We start from the raw sequence: 16,047 nt of genomic DNA on the forward strand, positions 1-16,047 counted from the left end.
ATTTGAGCATTAGCACTGCAATGCAATATCATTATTAATCAGAACCTGTTTTGGGGGGGAGCTTTTCAAGCCAAATTCTCCTCATGGTCATACTCTTGAGTTTCTATTTCTAACTTTTAAAGTGCTTTGGAATTGTGAGATTTAAGTATTTCACGTTAGTTTGACTTGTATATGAAACTGCTTCTTTACACAGGAGATAAATTGCAGGGTAATTATTAGCTTTATGGCAGGATTAAAGTGGGTTCTTTTAAATTACAAGCTATCTTAGTGAATTTAAAACACAATTTGAGTTGTGAGCATTAGCTTTCTATGGAGTTATTCAGGACTTTCTTGATAGTATAGAGTGGAATATACTTGCTAAAAAGCATTAATAGCACAAATGTGAACTAGTCTACATGTATTCAAAAGCATGATTGCATTGTTTTCTTTAGAGGATAGTAGATGTATTTTGTTTAAGAAGATGAAATGGTCAGAATGGGATATAAGATATTATTTGCTTATGAATTTAATATTGGAGTACTGTTAATCCATTTAGGTTAGAACTAGAAGTGGAGTAGGATGTTTAGTTGCTTTTGTGAAATTTCAGATTTTGGAGGTACAGTTAAGTTTTAATTGTGATCTCTTTGGCAGTCCCTAATATGTGCTCCTGTATAGTAAGCCAGGTATGTTTCTCTTTTGTATGCTTTGCTTCCACTAGGGTAATACGGATTTTAGAGGTAGTGATTCAGCATGTTGTAATGGAAAAAAACAAACAAACAAAAAAAACAACACTAGATTTGGAGTCCAAAGACCTGGGTTGGAATCTTAGCTCTGCTGCTCAGAACCTGTGTTTCATAGATTTTAGAGCTAGAAGGGACTCTGGAGAAAATCTAGTGTAACCCACTCATTTTAAAGAGGAAACTGAGGCCCAGAGAGTTTTGGTGACTTGCCCAGTAAACCCAATATTACTTAGTAGATCGACTGTGGCCTCTAGGATAAAATGTAAACTCAACTATTTGGCTATTAATTGCCTTCACAACTTGCCCTCATCCTACTAGCTTTATTCTACATTATTCTCCTTTTTGTTCCCTACAGTCTAGATAAACTGGACAACTTGTTATTCTTCACACACTCCTTTCTCTTTGCTTTACCAATGACCATTCCCCATGTCTGCAAGGTTTTTGTCTCTGCCTTATAGAATCCCTTACTTCACCTTAAAGACTTAGCTCAAGCACTAGCTTCTCTAAAATCCTTTCCTGAGTTCCTCAATTGCTAATATCTTCTTTCCTTCAAGGACCTTGTACTTATTTTGCATATGTTCCCTAACTCCCCCCTCCTACTTGCCATCAATCACAATAGGATATAAGTTTCTTGACAGCAGAGGCTGTTTCATTTTTTTCTTAGTATCTATAATGCCTAACAATACCTGAAACATAGTAGGTATCTTATAAATTCTTTTTGATTGATTGATCACCTAAACCCACACAGGTAGAATTTGAACCCAGGCCCTATGACTCCATACCTAGTGCTCTTTCCATATTATCTTTGTACAATCTTGGACAAATCTCTTAATCTCCCTGGATCTCAGTTTTCTCCTTATGTAAAATGGCGGGATTGGGAGGAGAGGGTTTGGCATCTAAGATCCCATCTAAGTTCTATGAATATCCTATGAATTGGATATTTCTACTAAAAAGCTGGGGTGCTACTTTGAGTACTAGCCACTCCTTAAACACTCATAAGTGTGCTTATTCTCTTGTCTGAAGGAAGTATAGTATTAAAAAGTTAACTTGACCACGCATAATATGTAGTTCACCTTTGGCCATAACTTAAAACTAACCCAAGCAGAGAAGAGAATGTTGCAGACATTTGCACAGACCAGCCTTATAGTGAAAAGCCTATCAAGCTGGCCAAGACTGGACATTGAATGAACTTCCTACGTCAGCGTTTCTGACATGAAAAATAATTCTCCTGGAATTCTCTGCATAACACACAGGGATCAACAACAACAACAAAAACTACTTGAGATTTTTAACAGAAAAAGGAGATTTGTTTATTAATAATTCATGAGTTCCCATTGAACATGCACGACAGAAACAGTGCTATTCAATAGAGAATACTGTCATCTGTCACTGTTTTATTTGACATTTACACTTTTTTTTTTGCCTGATCCTGCAAAACTTTCTTGGATGGCATGCAAAGATTATATAAATGAAAAAAGGGGAAAAAAAATCTCCAACCCAATCCAGGAGACTTCATTTCTTCTAAAGGGGGTTTACAAACTGTTATAAAGGTATTATTTTTTTTGGTAGAGCAACAGTATTGGCATTTCCCCCCATGTTAGCCACCGTGCCAACTAGTAATAGACTATGTATAAGACAGATAAGCATCTCCAGTGAGTGGGGTGAGGGACGGTATGAATAAGCAACTGGAGGGAGGGATGAGAAAAGAGGTAAATGGATAAATTTGTTGAAGATAAACAGAGAATACACAGAGTGAGAAGGGTACATCAGAATGAGGGGGAAACAAATAATGGCTGTTATGGAGAAAACTGACAAAAATAAATTGCTGTTTCAGACACAAAATAAATATTTATAAGTGGCATCAAAGGGAGACCCAATAGTATAAAACATGGGAATGTAAATCGGGCATTTAGTAGAATGACAAGTTAGAGTTAGGACCACCTTGCAATCTCTTGCTAATATTAGGCTCATGAAAATCTTTCTGCTCTGTAGGTTAGTTATTATTTATAAAAATCACAGAACCAGCTGATACATTCATAAGCTAATTATTGTAGCAGCTGGGTACACATGGTGCAATATGTCTGAGGCTGTGAAGTATCACAGATTTCTTGGGGCCTGCTGTGGTGGGGGTGTGCTGTTGAAGGCTAGATCCCTTAATCTGATCAGCCAAGCAAATACTTTGTGGGGAAACTAGATTAATAACCCTCTAAATACCACGAATGTGCTTCACCTTCAAAACTGGGTTCTCCTAAACATGCCATTAGCTTAGTACCATCCGGGAATTGAGAAACTTCTCTAGTGTCCTAAGGACAGGGTCTTGTCTGACACTGCCCTGTGCCAGAAATTAATTTGGTTTGCTTATGTCTGCACACATGGTCACACTTGTGTCTAATCTGCTCCCTAATAGTTTCAAGGTCAGGACCTTGCATGTTGCTGGGCAAATTGAGCACTATACTTCTTAAAGACTGATGGCAGAGAGCACACAGTCCATAATGAGGCCTGTAGTGTTGTTCTAAGTGATTGTAATGAGTGCAGATTATAGCAGTGCATATAAATCAAATGCTGCAATGACTGTTGTGTGAGACATTCCAAGTTTCATAAGTGGAGATACCACTCAGCTGTCACCTGTCTCATTTCAAGCTAAGGCTTCCCACAATGCAATTCATGCCTCAATCAGAACAGCAGGTGCTGTCTTCCTTAAGGTCTGGGTCTTTCAGAACTTCATCTTTTAACAGATGTAGGTTTTTGTTTTTATTTTCTGTTAAATGATTGGTCTTCATGCTCTAGCATCCCCTGGGAGATGTTAAACATACCTGTTTGAAACATTTGAAAGAGTTCAGTTGGAGACTTATTCAGATCTGTGAAAAGATAGAGAAATAGAAGCTTATTTTTTCCACAGATGGTTTAATTTTTCATTTCAGATATTCCTTCCTTTGTACAAAGAAGCCCCTGAGAAATCACTTTGGGATTAGGAGATTTTTTTTGGAAGGGACAAAAGTTGTGGAGTTTTAAATTTTATCAACATTCACATATATGTACAACACTTAGGCCTATGCATATATGTATACATATATGTACATGAGCACATAGACACACATGCAAATATATGTGTGTATATATTATGTATGTGTATATATATATATATATTTTACACACACACGCACATATATGCACATACATACACTAGTAAGTATATCATGTTTTTAAAATGCCAGCCATCACCTGACTTTGGGGTTAGCCAAAATATCTATGAAAATACTTGGGGAGTGAAAAATTCCAGGCAGATGATCAGATATCTCCTTTTCATTCTTCCTCACCCTCTCACCACCCTCAGCTCCCAGCTTACTGCAAGAAAAGATCAGGTCTGCGCAAATGTGGCCTCTCACTTGTAAAAACAAGGCAGTGTTGTGTTACAGATTAGTTTATAAATCCCCAGTGGCTTCACAGTTCAGTGCCTACAGCTGCTGCAGATGGGCCTGGGTTTTTGTCTCTTCACTGTGCTGCAGCCGGCAGTTGAAGGAGAAAATGGAATGATCAGGTTATTAACATGTAGGCCATGAGGAAGAGGCTGCACAATGAGAACAGCTGGTGTTGCTGTCTTGGCTGAGGCAGCGGAGATAATCAAATCTTGCCTTTTTTTTGGGGGGGGGTAAAGACAGAAGACACAGTGGAGAGTTAGACAAACAGCGGCTTATGATATTATATGGGGTTTTTATAATGCATGTCATGAGCTTTCATTGGCTTATGAGTTATGGGATGGATTTTTTCTTTCCTTTTTTGAAAAAAGTTAACGTAACTTCATGAGTACTAAGGTAATTGTTTTTAAGCTTTATTATTTTGGAAAAGCAAGAAGAACAAGGGCACTTCTTGATTTAAAAAAATAGAGCTATAGCTTGGAAATGATGGGCTAGAAAGCTAGTAGGTAAAATATTTTGACATGAGTCAGTAAGTGATGTTGACAGCATCCTCTCTATTATTTTCGTATAATCCATCATTATTTGCATTACACTCTTCGTTCCTCATGCAGTTACAATAGACAGAGAACATCCCAACCAAAGCAGAGAAGAGAACCTTCTTGGTCTTCCTCATGTAGTCATGACCCTTAGAGAAAGGTACCACTTAACAGCTCTTGGCTCTGAAGTCACTGACAACTGGACCGTGGTCATCAAAAAAAAAAAAAAAAGACAATGGCTGAAAAAAGATTTTGCTTTTTAGTCCATTTTTGAGTGCCATTTTTCATTTTATGATATTCTTGGCAATTACAAGAAGACTCCATTTCTCTTAGTATTGTTTATATTTGGTTATATCTGTTCTTCAGAACTTGCCCTTTTGAAATACAGATTTGGTTTTCTGCCCCTTTCTTATGGTTGAAAGGTTGACTGGATAATTTTGCTGTGTTTTTGAACTGTAGTTCACCAACGATATCTTTTGAATGCCTTTTTTTTCTTATTATTTTGGGTCAATATAGTCTTTTTTTTTCTTTTTTTTTCAGTTACTTTAAACTTAAGGTTTCTGAAGTTCTGTAGGATGTGGAGGAAAATAATTAAGACACTGACTCATGGTGTGTAAAAAGCAATTATGATTTGGGGTTTTCAGAGAGCTTAGGGTATAACATGAATTATCTATACAGCTAGAGGGAAAAAAACTTAGAAATTCTTGAGTAGAGCCTGCATTTCTTTTGAGATCAAGAACATATCTGATCCTTCTACCTCTTGGAAGTTAACTCCTGTGACCCTCTCTTTCTAGGGCTGGCTGTGTGAGCTACTCCGCTGGAAGGAAAACCCAAGTCCAGAAAACCGCACCCTCTGGGAAAACCTGTGCACCATCCGCCGCTTCCTGAACCTTCCCCAGCATGAGAGAGACGTGATCTATGAGGAGGAGTCCAGGCATCATCACAGTGAGCGCATGCAGCATGTTGTCCAGCTCACTCCTGAGCCTGTGCAGGTCAGAGCAGTAACTTTCTTACTGAATAAGACTTTGTGTTTGTAGCTGCTGTAAAAGGTCCAAGGAGAACCTGGCTCCAGCTTCCTTCTGCTTTGTAGGCTGTCGGGCAGAATGTGTGTAGGTGCACTAATGCACATTTCAAAGGCAGATCTCCTGAGTTCTGAGAATGCCCACCTGTTTGTGCATCTGCACAAAAATAGTGATAGGAAGATTTAGAGCTGAAAGAGACTCAGAAACCACCTAGTCCACCCTCTTCTATATAGTCAGGATTCAAACCCAGATTCCTTGACCCTGAATCCTGCCATCTACTGCCAAGCTAGAGTTGTTTTCATCTATGATATCACAATGCCAAATCACTTCACATGGAACATCATATCTATGCAGAATAGATAATGGTTTTAATCCCAACAGTAGACTTTCATTAATTTAGAAATATCCTCAAAGAATGATTTAGCTAAGACAGGGGAAAGAAGCAGCTACCAGGGAAGTCTTAACCTATCTTATTAATGTTCTGCCTAAGTCATCCAATATCTAGGTTTTTATTGTTCTATCAAGATCATGATCAAATGGACTTGTCAGGGGCAGCTAGGTGGTGCAGTGGATAGAGCACTGGCCCTGTACTCAGGAGGACCTGAGTTCAAATCGGCCTCAGACACATTACTGGCTGTGTGACCCTGGACAAGTCACTTAACCCCATTGCCTAGGCCCCCCCCCCAAAAAAAGAACCACTTCAAATGGACTTGTCTATTTAAATAGCAAATCAGGAAATAACAATTGTTTTAGTAGTTTGGATTTTTTTGGGTTCCTTAATTTCATCTTCTTTGAGAGAAAGGGCATTTATTTCTGAAATAAGTTGATTTACCCCAGAAAGAACTAGTAGGTTATTCTTAGACCAATATTTCTAGATGAAGGAAGAACTAGCTGACAGATCACCAACCCCCATCTACCACCGAGGAAGAAATTCTAGGGATTTCTCCCTTTGGTCCACTTTAACTCTCAGGTATTTGATCCATTAAGGAGAGGGAAAGCAAAAGAAGTGTATAGATTCAGGTGCAGACGCTGCTGGGCTCCTGGCAAGAAGGAAAAGATAAGGATGTTTGAATTTCTCATATCACTTCGCTCATCTACATCAGATATAGCTCCTTTCAATCTGCCTCTTTTCTCAATGCGTCCTTTTCTCTTTTCTCAGGGGTGGCCACCTTTACCTTGGTAAAGAGCCCAGAACAAAATGGGTCTAATGCATCCCTTCTTAGCCAAGCTGAGTGTTATTCTACTTGGTGCTTTCAGGCAATGGTTTATGAATTTCCAAAAGAAAACTCAGAGCAAATAGTTCTCCCTCTTAGAATCATAGGCATTGAATATGGAAGGGACTTTAGAGATCATCTCACCCAAGGGTTTATTAACCTGTGGTCTAGTAAGTGGTTTTTATGATATTTTGATAATGGTATTTCAAGCCAATTTGTTTCTTTTGTGACCCTGTTTTATTTAAGACATTTAAAAAAATTATTCTGAAGAATCCATAGGCTTCACTAGGCTGTCAAGGGATCTGTGACACAATAAAAGGTCAAAAGCCCCTGATTTAGGCCAACCTACTCATTTTATAGATGGGAAAACTGAAATCTAGCAACGTGAGTAGCTTATTCAAGTTATGAAACTAGTCACTGGTGTGACTAGGACTAGAAGTCAGGACTACTGATTCCAAATGCAATGTTCTTTCCTACCAGGTATGGATATGAATAATTCATTTTTTTTCACAGTGACCTCCAAAGCAATGGGCAAATGCCGAGGTAGTCATAAGACTTTGTATCCATGGGCTAAGACCTATTAATTATTCTCCTTTCCTAGACTAGACGGGAACCTCACCCGAACACCAGAACATCTCATCCTAGGATTTTAAATAAGTATCTTGGAGGGTCTTGATAATCAAGGGACCATTGATAGTCTATACTTTGAGGATAGCAAGTCTAGGGCACAATTAAAATCCATATTGAAATGAGTAGGTAATAACTGAAAGGTACCTTGTTCTAGTTACCAGTGAACATGTGTTTTATAGAATAGCTATGAAACTCAGATGTTCAGAGAGGCTTGAAGCAAGAGTAAGGACATAGAGTGTAATAAATCTGATGAAGACTCCTGAACCACTCCTATTCACCTTATTCTTTGTTCTTTGTTTCTCGTTGCTGTGAGCTTCTAAAACTTGTGTTCTTTTTTTTTTAAGTTGCTTTGCTTATATGAAATAAATAGTATCAATAGGTGACTGGTGGATCTGTGGGTTTGGCCATGTTTTTGATGATATGCCAGCACTCGTAGACTCCTTTGAAAGTAGGACTAAAAGTATTTTATATGCCTAAGAAATTCATCAGGAATTGATTTGTGTCTGGTAATTTATTTATTTTGTTTTATTTTCAACTCATATGTACCTGTGGCTGAGTTATTTAAATTCTTTGAGTCTCAGTTTTCTCATCTGCAAAATGAAGATAATAACATTTGGGCTCTCTGGCTCCTCAGGTTGTGATCAAATACTGTGTAAATTGTAAAGAGCAATGTAAAGCTAAACAGTGATTAATTGATAAAAGATTCTATTCAGCACTTAGATCTTGCCCCCATTGTGATTACATGTAAGGTTTTATATTTTTATTTTTAATGAATGACCTTGATAATTTAGCCTGCTTAAAAAGGAAAAAAAAATTCACATAACCTTTTTTTTTTTACAATGTCTCTGAGTGACACTGCTGCATTTATATTTGTCAGCAAGTTACAAAGCTGTGGATTAATTATTTATTGCAATCATAATATGAAAAATGAAGAAAAATGAGTGGAACCAGCTGGCAAGTAAATATAGCAGAACTTTCGAGACTGTTGAATGCAGTTGGCCTAGCACATATGATCGGGGGAGGACTATTCTCTGAAAAACCTTTGCCATGACTGTCTGGCTTCACAAGGCAGGCCATGGGGCCTCTTCCCTCCCTCCTTCTATGCCACCCCCTTGAGGTGATGAGATGGTTCTTGAGGGTTCCTCCAAGGCTTGAAATCACTCTGTAGAGTGACATAAAGCTCTTTTTTGTCACATGCACTCACCCACCAATTGCTGGAAATAAACCCTCTTTATATATGTGGTATCAAATTCAGTATATCCCTCTGGTACATTACTTCCAGCTCTAAAATGTTAGGAATCACCTTTTATTTCCTATATCATGAACAAAGTGCTTCAAAAATACTTTATAAAATAAATATGAGCTATACACTGGGAGTTTATGGTTCAGTTTTAGGCAGTATAAAGTAGGTGACAAGATATAGTCAAACATCAAGTGAAAAGAATATTTTTTTTTATTCTGACAGGTCTGGGGCCTAATTATAACTTGTGGTTTTAAGTGTTATGGTGTTATAGTTCTACAATTGTGTTTTCAGTTGTTATTACAACCTGAGGCCCGAAAAGTGAATGAATATCCTTGACATGTGACCAAAAAAAACACAGTTGGGTCAAAGTATTCGTTATTAGCCACTGTACCTCTGGTTGTGAAAACTAGAGCAAAAACATTCAACCTTGCCTGAAGTCAGGACTGGAGAATTAAAAACCAAAGAAGGTGCTAGCTGCTGGTCCTTGCTTTGACCACATTTCTGTCTTAATGTGGTAGAAAGCAAAGGGAATCGTTCACGGTGTGAATGGGTCACTGAACAGGCTTGATTTGGGGCACTGGCCAAATTGTGCCTGTGCCAGTTATACCTTACTGCTTTATTAGGTTTCCATCAGAGTATTTTTTCCATGAGTTATTTTGTAAGTATGTTCATCTTGAGCTTGTGGCTGCTACAGTTTTAAAACCAGGGTTTCTCTTAAAGTCCTTTAGAATGGGTGTCATCAGTGACAGTTACCAACATATTGAGTTTGTCCTAGCTTGATGTTTGCTGACCAGATTGAGTTGTTCAGGGATTTAAAAACACACAGTTAAATTTCTTGTAATTAGTGTGGAAAGGCAGTGTGGCATAATGGATTAAGAGTGGCTCTTGGAGTTAGGAAGACCTGTCCCTGGTACTTACTGGCTGTGTGACCCTGGGCAAGTCACCTAACCTCAAAGTGTTCCCTGGCAACCCTTTAAGTGACAGAGTGCATACTAATTGGCTTTCCTAGAGTCTATGCTTCATTAGGAGATTTCTACACTGATAAAATCAAAGGCTCAATCAAAATAATAACTGGAGTACGAGAGTTGCTTTTAATTTTATAAAGGTATTTAAGTAGCCAAATAATAGCAATTTGTAAGGATGGGGGGGAGATATCCACAAACAACAACAACAACAAGAAAACCAAACAGTTTAGTGATTCATCTAAAGCAAATTAAAAAAAAAAGCACAGCCATGCCTGAACTCGTTAAGTATATTCAGTGTCCTGTATAACACTAAATAATTGGAATGATTGCATTCTTCACTTTTGTCCATGTGATTTGGCGTCTTGTTGGCATCAGACCCACCTCCAGGATGGGAATGTTATTTCTAATCCTGAAAATCATTTTGCATTTGCATTACCATCTTAAAGCTACCATCATCCTTACCTGCATCGTCAGCATGTCCTAGAACTTGTTTTGTTAATTGTTGTTACAAAAAAAGGCAAATTACTAATACATAAATGAATAACTAGAAAAGGAAGTTTGCAAATCCAGGCACCTGGTTACTAGGAGACAGATTTCTTCCTTCTTGGATTCATCCCAGGCTCTGTGTTCAAAGCCTGCTGTTTGAATGTGGCTCCAGGGTTTTGAAATCCCACTCCAGGCCAGTGCACACATGCAAATGAACACTTGCTGTTTTAAATGGATGAATGCAGTAGTTATGTTCAGGTGCTTTATTCTCATTTGAGGAGATTGGAGGAGTGCCTGACCAACAAAGAAAGACCGCACTAGTCTTCTGAATATTTACTGAATACTGTGTTGATAGAGAGCTAGCCTCAGAGTTAGGAGAACCTGTGTTAAAGTTATGCCTCAGGAATGCAAGTTGTGTGACACTGGATAAGTCACTTAGTTTCTCAAGGCTAAACATTTTCTAAGACTCTAAGTTTCAGAGCAGGTGCAAATCTGCATTGGTAAGAGGCAGTTGCCTAATTGGGAGTTCCTTACACTGATGAAATCATAGGTTCAAATTCTGCCTATTCTTCTTGCCCCACCTTTCTCCTCCAGTAACAACAACAACGATGACAACAACAGCAAACAATATGCATCAATTCTTTCAAATTAAAAAAACATCTTTTTTTCCCCCTTTGGGCATTTGGTCTGCTTGACTTAATAAAGGTTTTAAATTTCATTCCACCATAGAGATTCAGGAAATTATCAGGGGATACATAAAGCTCTTTTCTTGGATGGGCCAATCCTAATCCTCTCTCTCACAAAGACTAGTGAACATTAGAAAGGAGCCTTTCCTGGATATCTTCATTTGTTAATGTCCAAATTTTGAAGTAAGAATTTTCTGGTAATTAGAATAAGTAGCCAAGAAATTAGCCTTTTTTGTTTGTTTGTTTGTTTGTTGCTTTCATTTTTTCAGGTGTCTTAGGTCGTCACTTCATATTTCTATGAAATTTGATCTCCTTTAAAATGTTTTATTGACCACTTTTGTCTCACTTCTCCCATTTTCCTCAATGAGCCCTTTCTAGTGACGGTACTTATTATTTTTTCCTCAAAATACTTACCTCTTATAAACTTTCCTCTTTCTGTGGAGGACATAATCATCCTTCCATCCACGAAGATTCACAACCATGCTGTCACCAACTCCTCACTGTCCCTTACCCCACATTTCCAAAGGGTTGCCAAATCTCATCATTTTCCCCTTAACAATATGTCTCATGTTCATCCCCTTCTTTCTGCTTCCATGGCCTTTATCACCTCTTCCCTGGACTACTGCTTCCTAACTGGTCTTTCTGCCTCTAGCTGTTGGCAAACCACTTAAAAATGTGAGAACCAATCTTACCTTGGTCATAGTGAATTATATTCTGAATATATTTCTGTAGACAACTTAAGAGGATTTTTAATAATTCTAGATTGAAATTGGTGTCAGGCCAAGTTTGACTCCATAGGCCACAGTTTCCTGACCCTGTTCTCTTCCCTCTACACAGCTGCCAAAGTAATAATCCCAAAGCATAGATCTGACCATGTCTCTTCCTTGCTTGATACACTCCAGTAGCTCTCTATTATCTCTAGGAAGACAGAGATAATTTTGTCTCCTATTTCCTCATGATTATAATTTCTGATTTTGTTCTGTTGATCTTATTGCTATAGCTAACTTTTCTAGAACCATGTGAAATAATTAGTGAAGAGAGGAACATACTTGCTTTGTCCTATTCATACTGGGAAAATTTCTACATTTTCCCCTTCATTGTAAAAAATGCTAGCTAGTATTTTAAAATATATGTTTTTTGATCATAATAAATATGGCCCTTTCCATGATTTTTCCCCATCTCTTTGCTTTTAGTTGTTTTAAAAGTATGAGCATTTTATTTGTATTATTTTACATTTAAGGGAATAATAATGTAGTTTTTGATATTTTTATTATTTTCAAAATTAATTATGCTGATTGTTTTTCTAATGCTAAACCATCCTTGCATCTGGGAGTGAATTGAAACCACTCCACAGCTCTGCCAATGGTACATCAGTATATTTACATTGGGTTTACACACAGACCCTTCAACACTAGCATTTCCCATCTTTCATCATTTTTGTCAATTTTTATGATGTGAAGTGAAACTGCAAACCTATTTTAATTTGAATTTTTTAATAGTATTTTGGAGGATGTTTTCATATGCTCATTTATAGTTTGAATATTTTTTTAAAGAACTGTTTATTCATGTCATTTGTTCATTCATGTTTTAGAGAAGGGTTCTTGGTCGTATGTATTCAAGTCCCATACTTACATATCTTGAATCTCAGAATTTATCAGTAACATTTGATATAAATATTTTACCGCTTTACTGTTTTTTTTTTTTAAATTCTATCTTTATTGATTTTATTCAGGCAAAAGCTTTTAAATGTTATAGAGTCCAAATTATTTTGTTTCTTGTGAATTTCTCTACAATTTGTATGTTTAAGACTTTTTCCCCTAGCCTTTAGTTGTAGAAGGTAACCAATTAGTTTCTATTTTTTTTATACAGAGCTTTATATATATATATATATATATATATATATATATATATATACACAGAGCTTTTATATTCTGATTTTATGTGCATTTTGAGCTTATTGTGGTAAATGATGTAAGATGCTTGTCTAAAGGAAATTTCTGCTGAACTAATTTCCAGTTTTTACATAAGTTTTTGTCTAAGAAGAATCTTTTTCTCTAGTAATCCATATTATTGAGTTTTCCAGACACTGGACTACTATTTTGATTTCTTTTGTTTCTTGCCTGTATGGTTTATTCCATGATCTTCTTTTTTGTTTGTTAACCAGGACCTATTCATTTGATGATTATTACTTTACAATATAATTCGAAGCCTGGTTCCATTTGGACGTTTTTCATACTGTCTCTTGAAATTCTAGACCATTTATTCTTTTAAATGTATTTTGTTATTGTTTTATTTTTTTAAATATCTTACCAGTAATTTGATTGGTACTGACCTAAATTTATAAATTAATTTAGGTAATGTTGTCATTTTTATTATGTTGCTGTGGTAATGCCGATAATAGGCAGAGAATATTCATTTTTATAGCTTGCTTTCTTTCTGTAAAGAGTGATTTGAAGTTATATTTATATAATCTTGTGTGAATGTTAGTTGGTTAACTCTCAGATAATTTATTCATTTTGTATTTCCTTTATATAGAATTTATCTTGTCATTTCCTCCTACTTTTGTTTAATACTGTATGGAAACACTGCTAATTCCATTATCAATGCAAATTATTCATATCATTTGTGAATTAATTTTGTATTTTGCTAACTTACTGAAGCTATTATTGATCACGTTTTTTTCTGATTCTTTGAAGTATTTTAAGTATACAATTATGCCACATGAAATAGAGATAATTTTGTCTCTTTTTTGCTGACAGTTATAACCTTTGATTTTGCACTGTTATTTTACTGCTATAGCTAGCATTTCTAGAACCATGTGAAATAATTAGTGAAGAGGAGAAACATACTTGTTTTGCCCTATTCCTATTGGGAAAATTCCTACCTGTTTTTTCCCCCCATTGTAAAACAATGCTAGCTATTGTTCTAAAATATGTATTTTAAAAATCATAACAAATATGGCCACTTGAGTTGTATTTGGTCAAAGACTTTTTGATTTTTTTTGCATCTAAGGGAATAATGATATGATTTTTGATATCTTTATTATTTTCAAAAAATAATTATGCTAATTGTTTTTCTAATGTTGAACAATCCTTATATTTGGACATGAATCTAACCTGGCCATAGTGAAGTACATTCTGAATTTATTTCTGTGGACAACTTATGATGATTTTTTAAAAATTAATTTTAAAATTGTAAAAAATAAATTTTATCAATATTCATTAGTGAGGTTGATCTAATAACTCTTTCTAAGTTTTCTCTCTCCCTTGTTTCATTCTTCCAACCATATTTGTTTCAAAAAGGGAATTTGATACAGTACCTTTTGTCTTTAGTTTTGAGAATTTTTTGTAGCTTAAATTTTAATTGTTCTTTTATGTCTTATGGAATTCATTTGAAAAATCTATCTAATCCAGGTTGTTGTTGTTTTTTTCCTTCAAGGATTCATTTATGGCTTACTGGATTTCTTTTTCTGAGATCAGGCAGTTTAAGATTTCTACTTTTTTTTTGTTTTGTTGATTTGGGTATTTTGTCTTTTTATCAGTTTCCTTTAAATCTGAGTTTTATTATCTTTTGTACATAGTGGTTTCTGATCATTTCTTTTTTATTTCTTCTGTGTGTTATAAATTCACCTTGTTCATTTTTTATTTGGGTACTCTTATTTTCTCTCTCTTTGTCTTGATTGAATTAGCTAATTGTTGATTAGTTTTATTATAATAGCACTTAGGTTTTTTTTAATTTCATAATCTTTTCATTTTTTATTTTCTTTAATTTTTAAGATATCTTTTTGGACTTTTGTAATTTTTGGGGGGTTGCTAGCTTTTTTCTGTTCTGTTTAACTTCACACCAAATTAATTGATTCTCTCTTATTCTAATTTGGTTATAAGTGATATAAGTAATATAAGTTATAAGTGACAGAAACTTTTCTCCAAAGAATGCATTAGTTACCTTTCAAAAGTTTTGGTGTGTTGTTTCATTGTTGTTATTATCTTTAACGAAATTTTTTAGAGTTTTGATCATTTGTTCTTTGGCTGAATCATTATTGGTAATGTCATTACTTAGTTTCCATTTAGGTTTGTATTTCCTTTACATTTTCCTTTATATATTGCTAGTTTTATTATGATTTGATCTATAAAGTATGCTTTTTATGTCTTTTCTATACTTATTTATCATAACTTTAAGCATTACTAATTGTGCTATGGTTTATAAAATTGTTGTTATTATGCCTTTTTAACCTTTATTTATGATTCCTTTATACCATGGCAAATGATTATTTTTGTAAGAGTACTATAAGAAATGTTTATATTCTTTAATATGTCCATTAAGAAGTAGTCATACTGTAGTTAAATTGAGCTTATCCAATGATTCATTCAGCTCTGTCTTTTCCTTTTTGTTTATCGTTTTGATGGCTTTTTCCAGCTCCAAGAGAAGAATATTAAAATAACTAGCTGGAATTGTGTTACTATCAAGATTTTTTTTGTTTGTTTTGTTCTGTTTCGTTTTTTTTTGTAATTCACCCAGTTCTTCTTTTAAGAACATAACACTATAGTAGTTGGTGCATATACATTTAATATTTCTAACTTTTCTTAAATCATCTCTGGTGCCTTTAAGCATAACATAGTTTCACTGTCAGTTTTTTATTTACTGCCTCATTTAGAGATATGATTTTAAATCCTACTTTTTTTTAGCATCACTTGAAGCTTAACAGATTTAAAATTATTGGGTTTTGCTTTCTTATCCATTTACCTTTTTTTTTCTTGGAGAATTTAATCCATTTACATTTAGGTTTATAATACTCAACTTTGTGTTTTCTTTCATTAATCACATAGAAAAACACACCTCATCTATTTTAGTTTGTGTCACTTGTTTTGCTTATGCTAATCTGAAGTCAGACTCTTCCCCAAAGCTCTCCCACCTCTTTAGCTCTTGCCCCATCCTAATTTCCTTGGGTTTGCTCTTCCTTTTGCTTGCTTTGCCCTTCCCTTTCTTAATTCAGCTAATCCTTCCTCTTCTCCTTCCCCGCCATCCATTCTTTTGTTTTAGTGAAGTTAATTTATAATGCTCCTTTTAAAAAGTGATGTTTTCCTTCCGCCCCCTCCCTTATTCTTTTCCTTCAAAGATTCTGTAGAATTT

General features: G+C 35.4%; 1 protein-coding gene across 1 annotated transcript in view; it reads left to right on the forward strand.

Annotated features, from left to right (window-relative positions):
• The window catches only part of SATB2 (SATB homeobox 2), a 216,511-nt gene that overhangs the window by 167,373 nt on the left and 33,091 nt on the right, over positions 1-16,047 (forward strand). Inside the window, exon 10 of the mRNA XM_027866064.1 lies at positions 5,466-5,663. Within this exon, the coding sequence (XP_027721865.1) occupies positions 5,466-5,663 (198 nt within the window). The remainder of the gene's footprint in view (positions 1-5,465; positions 5,664-16,047) is intronic.

Source organism: Vombatus ursinus, unplaced genomic scaffold (assembly GCF_900497805.2).
Source record: "Vombatus ursinus unplaced genomic scaffold, bare-nosed wombat genome assembly UNPS02014779.1, whole genome shotgun sequence".
Classification (NCBI taxonomy): Eukaryota; Metazoa; Chordata; class Mammalia; order Diprotodontia; family Vombatidae; genus Vombatus; species Vombatus ursinus.